This window comes from Bombyx mori, chromosome 8, assembly GCF_030269925.1.
Source record: "Bombyx mori chromosome 8, ASM3026992v2".
Taxonomy (NCBI): Eukaryota; Metazoa; Arthropoda; class Insecta; order Lepidoptera; family Bombycidae; genus Bombyx; species Bombyx mori.
The window spans coordinates 594685-611538 of record NC_085114.1 but is presented as its reverse complement, the minus strand read 5'-3'; the positions used below and the strand labels follow the sequence as shown (position 1 = coordinate 611538).

Below are 16854 nucleotides of genomic sequence, written 5' to 3'. Positions count from 1 at the left end.
TTCTTCCTTAAAGCTTATCATTTATGTTTCTTTAGTATACAAATATTTTTTTAATGTCAAAAATTATGTACGGCGGTACATACTTCTGGAAATAAAAACCTAGCCTTATTAAAAGAGAAAATGGCAGTACTTGACGAGACAGAGAATGTTTACCCCAGGGGTAACTCTCCATTGGTCCGGTCACACGATGCGCTAGAGCTGACCGCCGTAGAACACCTCTTCAGTTGTAACCAGGGCGCTGAAACTGGGATACCTAAGACAAAGTTTACTCTAACAACTAAACAGTTTTGCATGGAAACTAGCGACATCTTGTAGCGGATGCCCCTAAACTTATACGTTGATAAAGTTAAGGCGTTTAATTATTGTATAACTAAATACAGAAGTTAAAAAAAAATCATACAAGTCTTTATTTGCTATAGACAAATTGATTAAAATTTATCAAATTGTGGTTTCTGAAAATTTACAAAACCCTACATTATAAATAAAATATAGGATAGGTAATATGTTACTGCTATCTACAGGAGCAATGGTGAAGCCATCTAGCGGCCAACATTTTTAGTGAGTGCTTTAGTTGTTTATCTATAACTAATTTATCTATAATGTATTTCTTATGTTTTTAACGTGTAAAAATATTTTTAAAATAATAAGTATCGACATCTGTGATAATTTGATTAAAATAATCTAATAGAATATAGATTCCACTCTTTGGTAGCTTCAATACATAGAATATCTTTGCGTAAGGTCAAGATTGATGTTGCTCGTCTCTAAGGCGCTTTAAGATCATTATAAAAGCGGGGTTTACAAGAAAACACTTCCTTTTCACGTGAATTTAAATTTAACATCGAGAACAATCATCGAAGGTGAACTCAAAGTTAATGCTAAGACCACGTTGTGATGATATGATGATACGATATGATGAGAAAAAAGTCTTAAATTGGGCCATAATGTGAGTGTTGCGTAGTATTACGAGCATTGATAATTATTTAATTTTTGCCGACCCATTGCCAGTAACCTAGAGGGGTTTTTATTTATTTATTTATTTATTATGCAAGCTTCACCGGACGCGTAGGCGACCTCACGGAATCAACCTGGGAGGACTGGCTAACCCTAGCCCTACCAAGAGCAGTGCTTTGCTGAAACTACCACCGGACCGGAATCGCGACCCACTGAAAAGATCTGGCGAAAAACTGAGAGTGTTGTGCCTAAGGGTTAGTTCGCCTCTTATAGTTAGGTATCGGTTCTAATTCATGTCGTGAAGATTACGATCGATTAAGGCGACGGCTACGCCGGAGCGCGAATCTAGTTTGATTTGATGTGCAACGATGGTAATCTACCATGACCCTCGTGACTCGGTCTGGTATCTAAAGAAGACAGGTCATGACAGGTCGGTGGTCAGAGTTGTGCTTTGACATTGTTTCAATGGGTCATAGCCTCAGAGCTACGTTCCATGGAATTTTGATGATTTCATTGCTTTCTAAAATTAACAAACATACTAGTTACCGTTGTTATTAAATAGAGTAATGTGGATCCAAGATTTCCCTTAGCACACAAGTTAAGGCACCGACAAGAAATAAAATCATGTTTACAATTATATTTTCCGGCATTCGTAAAATTCTCACTTCGATCCAATCTACTTCTGACTGTTCTAGGACGATTCCCTTTTTTTAAATTAAGTATCAGATTTATATTTATTTAAAATTCTATTTAAATTTAGACCAAAACATCTGTCTCAATTGTTTCCATACTACAAGCGGCATTATAGCAATTCTCTTTGTCTGCCTTTTGTGAGCTTTAAAACTTGACAAGCCAAAAACTGCCAATTCTTTACTATATTTGGTAATACGTTCACATTTATTTGCCAGAGAGAAATGAAACTAATAGTATCTAGTTACACTAAAAGTATATTTTTATGACACAAAAAACGGAATATAAGGTACATTTAATGTAGTATCTAAGGCTATTTTCTTCTTAAAGCTATGGTTCTGCAGTCTTCTCCTGTTCTTCAACATTTAAATGTTTCATAGTCAACACCGGACGTATTTCTTCTGCGGAAATATAAAGATGATATCGTTAAAAAAAGAGTTTGATAAATTACTTAGGGCGGATTCGACCAAACTTAAATTTAAACTCGAGTAACTATACGAGGAATAACCTATTCCATGATTTTAATCTCGAGTAAATTCATAGTCGTTTTTCCACGTATACTTGCGCTAGGAATAACAATACGCGAATAGCAGAGTGAATGGTGAACAAAAATAAAATCCGGCAAATAAATGTTGTTGTTCAACGGCATAGTGTAAGAGCATACAAATCGTCAACTCGATTTTGCCGTATTTTAGTGTGAAAAAGTAGCTGTTGTGTAAGATATCCAGCTGTCAAACGTATTATTTTTATTTCTTGTTTGTTTGAGGGAATTGTCAAGTTTTGTCGTGTGGTTTTATCTTTTTTCGTTTAAACGTTGCATTCAGACTATTAATAATCATTTAGTGCATTGCGTTGACTTGAAATTAAAACAGAATAAATATTTATGAAATGACAGAAATCAGATGTTGGACTGACAGACGCCATTACTTTATTCTAGGAATAGCTCCGTTATTCCGTGCGAAACGGCGGTATAGTAACAATTCCCGAATAGGCCCACTATTCTTAGAATTGTAGTTGGTAAAACGTAAAATTGATTTACTCTCGATTAACTGACGAGTTATTCTAAGAATAAGATTTACTCTTGTTTGGTCGAATCGACCCTTAAGTGAATAAAAGTATTTAAACTACAAAATGTGATTTAATCAGTTTTAGCAATATGAGATACAGGTGAGAAAGTTGTTAAATCATCATGTCATGCTAACAATTCATAACACATTATTATACTCATAACCAAGCTTCCTAAAAACTAACCGAACAATGATATCTGGAAAGTGAGTGAAGTAAACTGTTGTAAATTTACCTGCATCTGATTTATTTCTGTTTCCCCAATCAGGACGATCCCAGGGCTGCCTCTCGCCACTGCCGAATATCAGGTAAATGATGTTGGCAGTGACGCAAATGGCCGAGGTTGCTAGAAATACGATGCGCCAACTTGAGATGTCCGACTGTAAATAATCATATACATATTTTTAGTCTTCTGTCTAAATCTATGGTCAATAAGAATTTTTTTATTACTTAGATGGGTGGACGAGCTTACAGCTTGCTTACCTAGCGTTAGCTGGTTACTGGAGCCCATAGACTTCTACAACGTAAATGTGCCACCCACCTTGAGATATAAGTTCTAAGGTCTCAGTATAGTTAGTTACAATTCTCAACACTTATAACTTATAGCACTTATAACTCAACATTTTACTAGTAAATTTTAGTATAGTTATTGGTTATTGGTTCCAATTTGTAGGCCAGAAAATGTTTTATTGGCATCAAAGTTTATAAAACAATACGCGTATATTTATATTATATTTAGAGTCGATTAAAATATTTTTCTATTAAATTTATTATTTATTTTCCAGAAAAATACTACACGAAAGTATGTTAAAGAACCCATTAAGGAAGTAAGGAGTACCCGATACTTACCGAATCATTACGTAATATAAGACTAGTGCCAACCGGCGTTAGTATACTGCCGATACTACCGGCGAAGTTGGTTATAGAGAGCATCACGCCGGCAAAGTGTGGAGACAGGTCCAAGTGATTTACCTACAAGAATTTGACCAAGTTTAGACAACTTAAATTTAACTATTTCAAAAGCTTTCATTTTGGGATCGTGTAATTAATTGTTTTACGACATATAATTTTTTATTATTAAGTATTCTTAATTAGTAGGCAATCATACAGACTATTTGATGATATATAATTATCGTCGCTCATATACGCCAGTAATACCAGGGGCAAAGCCAAACCGCTGCCTACAAAACTCCTGTTTGTATGATATTAGCTTCTGTTATAGTGAGTACGAAGTGCTGCCCTTAAAAACAATAGAAAATTTCTTGAAATCTCTTGGTAAGTTCACAAGTAAGTCTTTTAGTTTTCGGACCGATTATGCTATCGTTTTATTCACGGATATCAAATCTTATCTAAATATATAAAAATTAATTGCTGTTCGTTAGTCTCGCTAAAACTCGACAATGGCTGGACCGATTTGACTAATTTCGATCTTGAATTATTTGTAGAAGTTCAAAGAAGGATTAAAAGGTTGTTAAATATGAAAATGCTCTGAATTAAATAAAAATAACAATTTTGTTTTTCCTTTGATATGTCCCCCGTCGGACGGATTCCTTTTGTTTGTTTTAAGTTTATTTTATACAAACGCTTAGGTATTTTATTTATCGATTGAGGCACTGCAAAGTCTACGGGGTCAGTTAGTATAATATATAAGTAACTGGCACCAAGGAAGACGATTTACGATTCAAACTTGTAATATTAATATTAACTCCAAAGTTCATAGAATATGAACAACTAATTCGATGCTTCCAAGTCAAACCGTTATTAAAGGTTTTTAAATCAGACACTCACCATGAAGCCGGCAGAAGTGCAACCACACATAGTAAGTAATGCAACTACAGTGGCGATAGCTATATTCTTGTGTTCTGGCCCCATAAAAGCTAAGACAATTAATCCCGCACCCGTCCCGAATAATCCTGAAACATTAAAAGATATTCATGATATAAGCTATAGTCATAAATTAAACTAAAAGGAAATGTCGAAATGGGTAGTCCTTTTACTAATAGCAATCTTTGCGTATACTATGACATATTATAATAATAACAGAAGTCAAAATTCAAATACAAAATTTATAAAATTATACTTGGTAACTGCCTAACTGCTATTTACAGTAACGGCATCTATAAAATTCAGATGTATTTACGGGTACCATAGATTATAGTTATCGAGTGCAGATGAGAATCAAAATACTGTTTATTTATGCTGTGAAATAATCATGTCATTTAATTTCTTTAAACCACCAAGGAAGGACACCAATACTTGAAACTTTAACCTCATGTTCGAAAGTGGATAGGGCCTTTTGCACTGTCTACGGTCTTTGATAATATTAGTTTTTGGTTTTTTGGTACTTCCTACCTTTCTAAGCTAATCCAGAGCAATGTAAAATTACTCCAATTAATAAATTAGCTACTTTTTCATTTAACCAGATATTTACCTAAAGAATTGAATATCTTCCTACAGGCGCCGATGGAAAGTAAACCTCTGTTGTATATCTTCTCACAAATAATTGAAGAGGCAATACTGCCAACCCACATACCGAAATAAGGTAGCGCTGATAGCAGAGCACTCTGAAATGAATAATTATGCTGTTGATCTAGTATACTAAATCATTTATATTTTCAAAAGCTTGTACAGAACGCTTGATCACACGACTGGCTATGGTCTTATAGATTACCATTCCAAGGTTGGTCTAGCGTGGCATACTACTCCCGTCTACTATTAGGGTAGGCACCATTAACTGTCCTTATGGAAACTTTGTTTCATAGAAAGTATAGATTTTTCAAAGATAGTTCCTGACAGTTTTTATTACTCGATCTATTACTTCACCGTGGACGTCAATCGTGAAAAAAATTTTTTTTGTTATGTACGTATTTCATTAGAAAAATTGGTACTTGCCGGCGGGATTCGAATACCGGTGCACCGCTACATACGAATGCACCGGACGTCTTATCCTTTAGGCCACGATGACTTCCGATTCTTTTTCTATGTCGATGATATTGAAGCTATTCAGAATAGCAATATCTACAAATCAGCAGAAAAATCGCAATAGCAATAAAAAAATCTAAGTTGAGTTTAGAATCTTCAAGCGAATCTTCAGTTTTACAGCAAAGAAGGCAAAAGAATTGTATTAACGGTGCTAAAAGTCGAATTTAAAAATGAAAAAAAAAAACTACTTACATTCTTCAGAGATATTTGCATGGCCATTTCCAAGTACGTTGGCAAGTCGACGAAAAATAGCACGAAAGCGACGGTGTTGGCGATATGCGAGACCGTGATGGCCCACAGTGGCCCTGTCTTAAGCATCTCTTTCCATGGTGTCGGGCGGTTGCCCTGAAATAAAAATAATGTTATGAACGATTTTTAAGGCATATTTAGATGCTATATATCTTCAACTAATGACTTAAAATTCTTCTTCTGTTTTTCAACTTTATCCCACTAGGTGGGGTCAGCACAGCAAATGTTTCTCTTCCATTCTCTTCTATCAGCCGTCATCTCAACACTCATATTGTCATTCAGCCACTCCGTCCGTGTCTTTCTCGATCTACCTCTTACCCCACTACCTTGCACTACCATTTCCATACATCTCCTACTACTCCTCCTCCTACTAATGAATAAAATTAACTAATAAAAAAAATAACCGAGAAGAGCCGCTCGGTCAACCGGCCCCGTCTAAGGATTCCCTATGTTGTGGGTACCAGAGACTGACAAACATACTTGTATACGTTAAATACAAATATATATATATATATATATATATATATATATATATATATATATATATATATATATATATATATATATATATATATATATATATATATATATATATTGTATATATATATATATATATATATATATATATATAAATAGACATTAAATACCCAGACAAAGACCAAACAACACGTCATACGAAATTTATCATACGAATGTTTGCCCGATGTGGGAATCGAAGCTACGACCCGCAGCACAATAGTCAGGGCTGCTAATTGCTGCTATTGAGCCAGACGAAACTAAATATGTCTTGAGACTACATACGTGGATTTTTTTTTAAAACATTACTACTGATTTAGGTTTCCGTTAACTTCTAACTGTTGGCCGACAAATATCGTTACAAGTGTTTTATTATTTTTATACAGATACAATAATTTGAATGTATATAAAAATCGTAGACCTGTATACAAAAGTCATTATTACCATGTGAAAGGCCGTACTCATATTCAACCCCATTTCAATATAATATTTCTCTTCTTCAGACATCATTGGATGTTCTTCGGGAGAGCTGGCCGAAAACCAGAACCAGAGTCCAGCAGTGACAAACATAGATCCTCCCGTAGCATAAAAGATTAACTTCCAGCCCATTGCAGTTTCTGCCAAAACTCCTGATACCGGCATGGCTATGATTGTACCCATTTGTGCTCCTGAAATAAGATATTTAACTTATTCGGGTATACAAACAGATTCGAGGCATGATTAATTGTTTAAAATACTGTAAAACCACTACTTAGTGTTTTGAGTAGTTTAGATATTTTTGTGTGGTGAATGGGAAATGACATTTGAGGTACAAGGTCAATAGGGTCTGGGTCCTAAAACTGTGCACGTTTGCGTGCCAACATTTCACTACATAGGGATAGCGCCATTTTCCTCAAAATTATACTTAAGCTCCAGTTATTAATCGACTCTAACTCTACTAACACGTTTTGTTATAAAATAAGCTACTCGACGATATTTTATTCCAAGCAGTTAGTTTTTAAGTCATTTGTTAGTACCAACAAAATAATTTAAATACCTCCGTATACAACGCCAGCCAGGGTAGTACGTTCGTTTGCTGGTAACCATCTTCCCAGGAGCGTGTGACTGGCTGGAAAGAGGCAAGCTTGCGTTAAGCCCATGAGTACTCGACAGAGGCATATCATCGGCCAACCTCCCTGAAAATGAAAGCGGGTGTTACACTAAGGACTTGCCTCGAATTATTCGTTTTAAATTAATTTCTGAGATAAACAGACGAGTTGGTCCACTAATGTTAAGTGGTTATCAACGACATCTGTGATAGAACCAGTCATCGTTCTCGTCGAACCCGCAAGGGCTCGGCAAGTAAGCTAATCCACAGACATAGCCCACTGAGTTTCTCGCCGGATCTTCTCAGTGGTCTGCCTTTCTGATGCGGTAGTAATTCTGCGAAGCACTGCTCATGCTAGGGCCAGTGTTAACAACTTCGCCAAGTTTGAGCCCCGTGAGCTCACCTACTCGTTAGGTAACGCTGATATAGCCTCTCAAGGCTATCAGATTAGGTAGGAAAAAAACGTGATAGAATAAAACTCGTCTTTATAGAACCTACAGCTTTTAGGATGACAGATACAATGAAGTGCATGTAGCCAATCTATTAACATGAAGTGCTTGTTACCTTACATTAGGAATTCTTTGACTGCCATGTAGATCACCGGTGCCCTACGCGGCGCACTGAAGTAATCATGTCGATTTCTGTTACTAAGCGCTTGGATTGCCTTACTTTGCCTTCTTTTTTTTGTTAATGTTTGTTTTGGTCTTTTAAGACTTAGAAATAGATTCATTGTCAGTATCCTTAGATTCTTCTTTCCGAGAGTCTGCTAGATATTCCGGCGCCTCAATAAGAAGAACGAAGAGAGAAATTGGCGCAATTGCTTCAGTGCGCCGCGTAAGGCACTGGTGACCTACATGGCAGTGAACGTGTTAATCAATAGATATGAAACAACCACATTAGAATGAGCAATTTCTTCCCGATTAAAATAAGCACAATAGTAATAGGATAGCCAGAGAAACCACCTTTGCTAGAAACAACTGAAGATAGTAAATATGGGTTATAAATTCAAGAAACTAAGTAGTATGGAAAAGTAGCAGCAGTTTTTTTTTTATACTTACCAAACTAGCGACCGTTGGCAACAGCACGCAAAGTGACCCATTTGCTAACAATGCGACCAGCAGTATTGGTTTTCCCCCATACTTCTTTGCGAGGAGTCCAGCTGGTATCTGCATAGTCATGTAGCCCCAGAAGAACGATGACAATATTAGACCTTGAGTCTTCTTGTCCCAGTTGTAAACCTGTTCGGTGGAAAAATTCCTCGTAAATTGGCTATTAATTTATATAACACCAAAATTGTTATTATTTTTACTGATCAAATATTATCTTAAGTAAAAAAGTCAATAGTAGGATTTTATCTTGTTAAAGAAATGAAATACGTACTCAACAAATGTTCGCGACTGACTTCCACAGTGAAGGAATAACGTCGCATAATAAAAATCAAACCCGCAAAATTTTTATTTGCGTAATTACTAGTGGTAGGACCTCTTGTGAATCTGCACGGGTAGGTACCACCTCCCTGCCTATTTCTGCCGTGAAGTAGTAATACGTTTCGGTTTGAAGGGTGGGGCAGCCGTTATCACTATACTCGAGACCTGAGAACTTATATCTCAAGGTGGGTGGCGCATTTAGGTCATAGATGTCTAGGGGCTCCAGTAACCACTTAACACCAGGTGGGCTGTGAGCTAGTCCACCCATCTAAGCCAAAAAAATATATATACCTCACGAAATATGAATAAATATGTCAAATGTATATAGGTAAGCAAATATGGAAGTGAATCTATGGTGCATTAGTCAAGAAATATTAACCAATAAAGTCTAGTAATTAGCCTAGGTAATCCAATTCGCAATACGCCTAGGCACTGCATATTCTCTTAATTGGAATATACCTACCGCGACTTTACCATCGACTTCGATCGTGAAAGAATAGCATCGTGTAATAAAAATCAAACCCACAAAAATTATGCTCCGCATAGTTAATTTACATTTAGGACATAGACCTCAAGTCTCAAGGTAGGTAGGTGGCATAAACATTGTCAGAAAATGGACTTCGTTAACCATATAACACCAGGTAGACCGCGAACTCATCAAGCGTCTATAAAAACCTATAATATTTTTTTTATGTTTCATTGACTGATGTGTATGGATATTTTTTTATATCGACGCTTGAAAGGCAAACGTGACTAAGCGACAATACGTGAGCTTTACAGTAGACTAATTTAAAGTTGAAATACCTGAAAAAAAACCTATTTTAACGAAACTAGCTGTAGGATTGAAATTATTTTAATAGACCTAGAATTATTTTTTTTTTTCGCATCGAAAATGTTTATTGCCTGTCATTTATGTATAAAGCAGTTATTGTCGCTTCGTCACGTTTGCCTTTCAAGCGTCGATATGCTTGTTTATTCCATATCGACGCAGTTTGTTCCCTCATACTTTTTGTTAGCATAAGAGGAAAGATTAGCTTAGCGATGGAAAATGCATCTCAAATCACTTTCATTATAGTTAGTCTAACTTTATCTTTAATAAACAGTGTGACCAAAAACTTAATTAATGATAAGATAAAGTTTAACTGCTAAATAATTTTAAGTTAAATTCTAATAACACTACTAAATAACGCAAATAAATGATACGAAAAATGATTTATAATGATAGTACATTTGATCCACTGATAAAGTATGTGTGACAAGCATAAATAGTCACTATTTGAATATTTACTTTTATATGAAATTTTCCATTCAAATCTACTTGTTGAATTCAGGGTACATCTTTTAATTTTGAGGGTTCCATAAAACAAAAAAAATATTGGAAGCATGATCGAGAATGTAAAAGATGCTATATTATTTTAATGGCTTATTAAAATAAAACGTAGGTTAGCGGTAGGTGGCGGCTTGGCTCGGCCCCTGGTATTGCTGATGTCCAGGAGCGACGCTAGCCACTCACCTTCAGGTGGGCCGTATACTTGTCTGCTTACACCGGTAATAATAATAAATAATAAGCGTGAAGCAGTAATGCGTTTCGGTTTGAAGGGTGGGGCAGCCGTTGTAACTATACTTGAGACCTTAGAACTTATATCTCAGGGTGGGTGGCGCATTTACGTTGTAGATGTCTATGGGCTCCAGTAATCACTTAACACCAGGTGGGTTGTAAGCTCGTCCACCCATCTAAGCAATAAAAAAATATATATATTAAAAAAAAAACCACCTACATGTCGTAAGACCTGAGATCGACTGCTTAGTTTCTATAATAGATTGCCAGGAAGATTACACATTGACTTTTAATTTAAATAAATACTTTTGACCTTCACTCGAAAATGCAAAATATCAAGAAACTATAAGCTTCAAAATGTTAGATAAACGTTATGCGCACGATAAATACGCACTTTACGTCGTTTTGAATGGCATAATAGATTTTCTCGAATGCAACTAAGCATTAACCTTATGCAGTGTGATCGTCTGCTCGTACAAGCTCGTTATTAAAAACAACATACCTCAACGTTAGTATCATTCTTTCTAGAAACATCGGTCATGGCCAGAATCGCGACTCCAAGACTGCTGCGCGCCATGTACAAAGCTATCATGCAGAAAGACATGCATATCATCTGTACATGACGAATGCCGAAGCCGAATTCTGGGGAAGAATAAAAAATTCGTGTTTGTAGTGTGACAGAAGTGAAATTACGCTGATTGCGACCCTGTTAGTATGCTGCATTGAAACGCGACGTATTTTTAAGCCCAAACTTTTTCATTTGATAGGAATGCGTTGGTAGCTCCACAGTAATATCTTCAGTATCTAGAGACAATTATGTCGGTGTATCTAAGGATTTCAACACCATTCCATAGCCTTCTTTAGAGAGAGACTAACGCTTAGGCAACACTAAAGAAGGGATGAAATAAATATCGCTGTGTTAGTTTTTGTTAATTGAAAAGTTTCATGACCGTTTATGAGTATCTTTATATAATGAACTAAAAGAAAAAACAATAATGTTAGACATTCTTTCAATTCAATTCAACGGCTGCCACACCCTTCAAACCGAAACGCATTGAGTACTGCTTCACGGCAGAAATAGGCGTGGTGGTACCCACCCGTGCGGACTTACAAGAGGTCCTACCACCAGTAATAGACTGTGCGTAATTGAATAATAATACTTTTATTTATACCTTTCGAATATGTTGAAAGTAATAGGCAAGATTTTTTTTATAAAAAATTAGACGACTCTAGTACAGTTCCGGTAACCACTTAGCATCCTCTGGAATTTGAGCTCTTCACCTAATAAAAAACCAACATCATGATTAAAAAATAAAAAAACAACTGAGTGAGCCGTGTGCGCTGTTTAGCATTTTCGATCAGTCGAGTCCGGCTTACAAGCCGTGTGTGGTATCGGCATCTGCAAATATTTGTATCTACTTCAATAGTTTCTAGCCTCTATAATTACAATATCAAGCATTAGTGGTCTGACCAGGTAACTCAGCATTTAATAAATGCCGGTCAACGAAACGTGGCAAAATATAGAAATAGATGAAGAGAAACAGTGAGAAGACCACAGAAGAGTCCCGATCCTCAACAACGAGGGAACGACTGAGCAGAAGATTAATGGTGGAAAGGAGCTATCATCCGAGTCATAAATTTAACCGGGTTTTTTGGGTTTTTTTAGCTATGCAACTGAGACCTCAATCTTAAATTGAGCACCGGTGTTAATCTTTTAGAGTTTATAAACTTCAAGTTGTGTTTATCTTAGTTAATCATAATTAAAATGAAGCAACCAAGTGCGGTAAAAACACAGGTTAATAATAATAGTTAAATAATAATAGGGTTAAACTTTAAATAATGAATATCTCGAATGATCCAGTGTATCGATTGCCCTGCCCGTCTAATGCCCAAACCAGGGTTCAAATTCCCTTTTTCTTCATCTGAGTCGCATACTTCATTGCTGAAGGCTGTGTTCCTAAATGGCTTTCGTGGCTCTTTGTACTTCTTTGGAGCTTCCATTTTGTTCAGTTTTCGGCTTCTCCCACGGCGGTCGCAGCGGAGAGTCCGGTTAGCGTGATCACCTGATTTGACCAACAGTTTGGTGGCCGGCCGGCGGGTCTTTTCCCTTCTACCTTGCTCACCACAGCCAATTTTTTAGGTCGTCTGGTGGCAGCCGAGTATGTGACCAAAATAACCAAGAACCCTTTGGTAGCAAATCGTAGACAGTTTCGTTTTTACGCGAAGTTGCTCGAGAACAGATTGTTTTGTTCCCCTGGGGGTCCACGGTATGCGGAGCATTCTTCGCCAACACCACAGCTGGAACGCTTATATTTCGTTTCGCTTTGTTACTCGAATCGTCCACAACTCTGCACCATAGAGAAAAATCGAGAAGACCAACGTCTGGACTAGCCTCATCTTGGTAGCATTGGAGATTTTTTTTGTCCTGACAAACACGCGTAAGCTTGCTCATCGCAGTTTTGCACAAATTCCCCAGTCGCTTTTAATAATTTCAAAGTTATCCGGTACGAGCTTACACACGAGTAAATACACGAGTAACTAGCTCGTGTTCACTAATAACTTTCAAAACGTATAACACAACGTAGCGTGAATGCAATCCGTATATTATTTAATTTCCGTAATTACGAGAAACATCAGGACGTACGTTTTGATGCTTTTGTTTTTCGCTTAGATGCGTGAAGCTTTTGCATGGACATCCACAGCATACATGGCGCTATCCACATTGAAATATGAATACACCGAATAGTAAGTTTGAGATGTTTAATCGAGATGAGGTGCACTTATGTCGGATGGCTGTACGTTAGGATGTCCGTTGGCTCTGTTAACTACTTTATTAAGTGGGTCGTGAGTGCGTTCACTCATATGACAAATTAAAAAAGGAGAATGAGTTACTCCGATATACATGTCCGAACGCTTTAAGCCGTTCTTTATCAAACAAGATTTAAAGAGCCCCTAACGATAGGCCGTAACGTCGCTGTGCTCATAGCATTGCTAGTGTTACAGTTTGTTCAATTAGCAGAGAGGTGAGCTCACCTGTCTGTCTACACCAATAAGCCACTGATTTTTATTTGTTTTCAATCTTCATTTAATTATCGAATTAACATAAACCACACCAACAGTCAAACCTCGAAAATATTTGCTAAAGGGCAGTATTTTTCTTAACTCCTCTGTTGACCCAGTTTTTATTTGTATAGGTTGAAGTTTGTAATCGGGTTACAATGTTTGTTTGGGTCCCTCATCTGTTTCCCCTCACAGTTTCCGTGTTGGAAAAATCTTTGCGTGCTTATTAAATAAGATATATGTTTATGTTCACATGATATTTTACAACATGATATGCTGCGGATCTAGCATATTATGTCTATGACGTTACGAATATTCAAACATTACTTCAAGTTAAACAATGAATCTACATTTTTTGTTTATTGGGGAATTTGAAAAATTAGGTTCAATGCGTTCATAATTGAAGTTTTGCTAGTAAATCTACAACATAGCTAAACTTACGATCTAGTTGGCCGGTTCAGTCGATAAAAAGCGAATATTTACAATTTAAAAAATAGCTTCACAAATTCAGTAGCTTGGACTTTATTTATCAAGATTTCAATATTGTCAATAATTGAATAGTTACGCCATATTACTGATAAATACATACGAAAACTATTTGATGTATTTTTTTTATTGCTTAGATGAATGGACGAGCTCACAGTCCATCTGGTTACGCAGCCGTGGGCACATGGCTTATGTTGCAAGCCAGATTTTGTTTCTTTTTACTTGTGTTTTTATGTAACTTTTTAGCTTGTGATGTGTATTGTGTGCCTAATAAATAAATAATAATTTGAAGTCGTCGTGGCCTAAAGAATAAGATGTCCGGTGCATTTGTACCGAGTGATGCATCGGTGTTCGAATCCCGCAGGCGGGTACCAATATTTCTAATGAAATACGTACTTAACAAATGTTCACGATTGACTTCCACGGTGAAGAAATAGCATCGTGTAATAAAAATCAAACCCACAAAATTATAATTTGCGTAATTACTGGTGGCAGGACCCCTTGTGAGTCCGTAGGGGTGGGAACCACTACCCCGCCTGTTTCTGCCGTGAAGCAGGTGTGTTACTACAACTGTTGGATCTACCCCTGCTGCATTGCTGACGTCCATGAGCGTGGCCAGTGCCAGCCAAAGCTCTGCAGTTTGGCTACCAAACTTGTAAGTGGGTACAGGGCTAGCGTGATACTCAGGCAAAGCTTTCTCGTCGAACCCGTCATTTGCGACGAAGGGTTCGGCGAGTAAATTAACCCATAAACATAGCCCACTGAGTTTCTTGCCCGATCTTCTCAGTGCTCTTGCTAGGGCCAGTGTTAGAAACACTTCCTGGTTTGAGCCCCAAGAGCCTACTTACACGCTAGGGTAACGCTGATATAGTCTCTCAAGGCTATCTGTCAGCATAGGTGGGGGAAAAAAAGGCGAAGTCAACGCCCGTCTCATCTTAATGTGGTTACTAGTGCTCATAGACTTACATCGTAAGTGTGGCTATTCCAAAGCGATTCGAGGTCGAAATTTGTAAATGTTTGTACATTCATTCTGATGCTCATAGCTGTGTCTTTTGCTTTTATTTAAATTTGCCTTGCTCTTATTATTTATAAACGCAGCCTTAATGTGAAAATTTAGGGAAAATGTTAAAGAACTTACTCTTAGCAGAAACACTGAGTCTTCCCGGTTCCCTACGCAACATCTTAGCAAATTTCTTCTCGTCGACCATTTTTTTGAGTGAGCCAAAGATAATCAAATGGAATTTCACTTTTCGCCATCACTGCCAAACGGGCAATGAAATTTTGTAGAAAATCAGTGCTCCTATATACCTCTGAGAACCTATACAAACGGTCCCAAGATAAATTTAAACCTTACGGCTTGCGTTTAAGACAACATTTTCTAGAGCATTGTTTGCCATTGTCACGAGCTTTGATTTGAGCAAGCATGTATATCTTTGAGTAAATAATTAGTTGTGACGCGTAATAATATGTTAAACATTATTTATTTGATAGTAGTTTGGACTGCGGCATTGCCTATATCTATAATTATATCGACGCTTGAAAGGCAAACGTGACTAAGCGACAATGCGTGAACTTTACAGTAGACTAATTTAAAGTTGAAATACCTGAAAACAAAATTTACTTTAACGAATCTAGCTGTAGTGGAATCTAGCTAGTAGCTGTGGGATTGAAATGATTTTAATAGACCTAGAAATATATTTTTTTTGTGCATCGAATATGGTTATTGCCTATCATTTATGTACAAAGCAGTTGATGTCGCTTAGTCACGTTTGCCTTTCAAGAGTCGATATGATTATTTGAAATACCATCCTTCTGTAGTGGTAATAGTCATTCGTTTTCTATCTTTCTTTCTCATTGAAATTCCTATTCTTATGTTTAGTACTAGTGGAAGCTCAGATAGCGATTATTCTAATGCTATTAAAACTTCAACCTTATCCCAATATACAGTGATGGATTTGAGGCCGCCTTAGGCGCTGTTTGTCGCGTCGCCCTTAATGTTAGAATAAGTTTTATTAATTTTGTTCCAATATTAATTTAAGATAGCTTGATTACCTTAAAATAATATAATTTTTAATTATAAGTAATAAATATTACGGATAAATAAGTTGTAAACCTTACACAAATAAATAGATATATTTTTTAATATTAATCAATTTAAAAATTTCTTTTTCCTGGATTTAGTTCGCGCAAAAATATCAATCAATCAATCATAACCAATATCATGGACTAGTTGAACTGCAATAGACACTAATGCAATTCCATTAAGTCTATCTTGACTCATAACTACGCACGTAAATAGGTGTTTACTCTTTTCAAAGTAGAAAAATATCTTTCTCCTAAGCAATTTGTAGCCAAAATACTCAAAAATATACGTAAAACAATATCCACATTCGGGTAAACATTACGAAGACTTTGTGAATGTAATAGTTCATACTTTGCATATAATAGGGGTTAAAAAGTATGAAATTGCCGTTTTATTGTAATAGGTAATTTGAATTGACATAGAACCTTCATGGTTTGAGATTTTTTAGTGAAATTTTTTTCAAATGGTACTTATGGGGTTCTTCTTTTTAAAAATGTGCATCATTTGATTATCGACTTTCAGTTGTTTTTTTATTCAGCTTAGACAAGAAAGATGGATACTTCTGGAAGTCGTCGTGGCCTGAAGGATAAGGCGTCCGGTGGATTCGTGTTGAGCGATGCACCGGTATTCGAATCTCGCAGGCGGGTACCTATTTTTCTAATGAAATACGTACTTAACAAATTTTAATGTTCACGAT

General features: G+C 36.5%; 1 protein-coding gene across 1 annotated transcript; it reads right to left on the bottom strand.

Moving 5' to 3' along the window:
• Positions 1-1883: 1883 nt before the first annotated feature.
• Positions 1884-15429, bottom strand: LOC101737579 (putative inorganic phosphate cotransporter). The gene is made up of 11 exons (XM_038012618.2): positions 15213-15429; positions 11031-11170; positions 8602-8781; positions 7493-7631; positions 6901-7124; positions 5884-6036; positions 5141-5273; positions 4498-4622; positions 3559-3681; positions 2945-3089; positions 1884-2045 (listed from the first exon to the last, which is right to left on the bottom strand). The coding sequence occupies exons 1-11, from the start codon at positions 15280-15282 to the stop codon at positions 1975-1977; spliced, it is 1503 nt and encodes a 500-aa protein (XP_037868546.1). The 5' UTR covers positions 15283-15429; the 3' UTR covers positions 1884-1974.
• Between the last annotated feature and the right edge of the window lie 1425 nt (positions 15430-16854).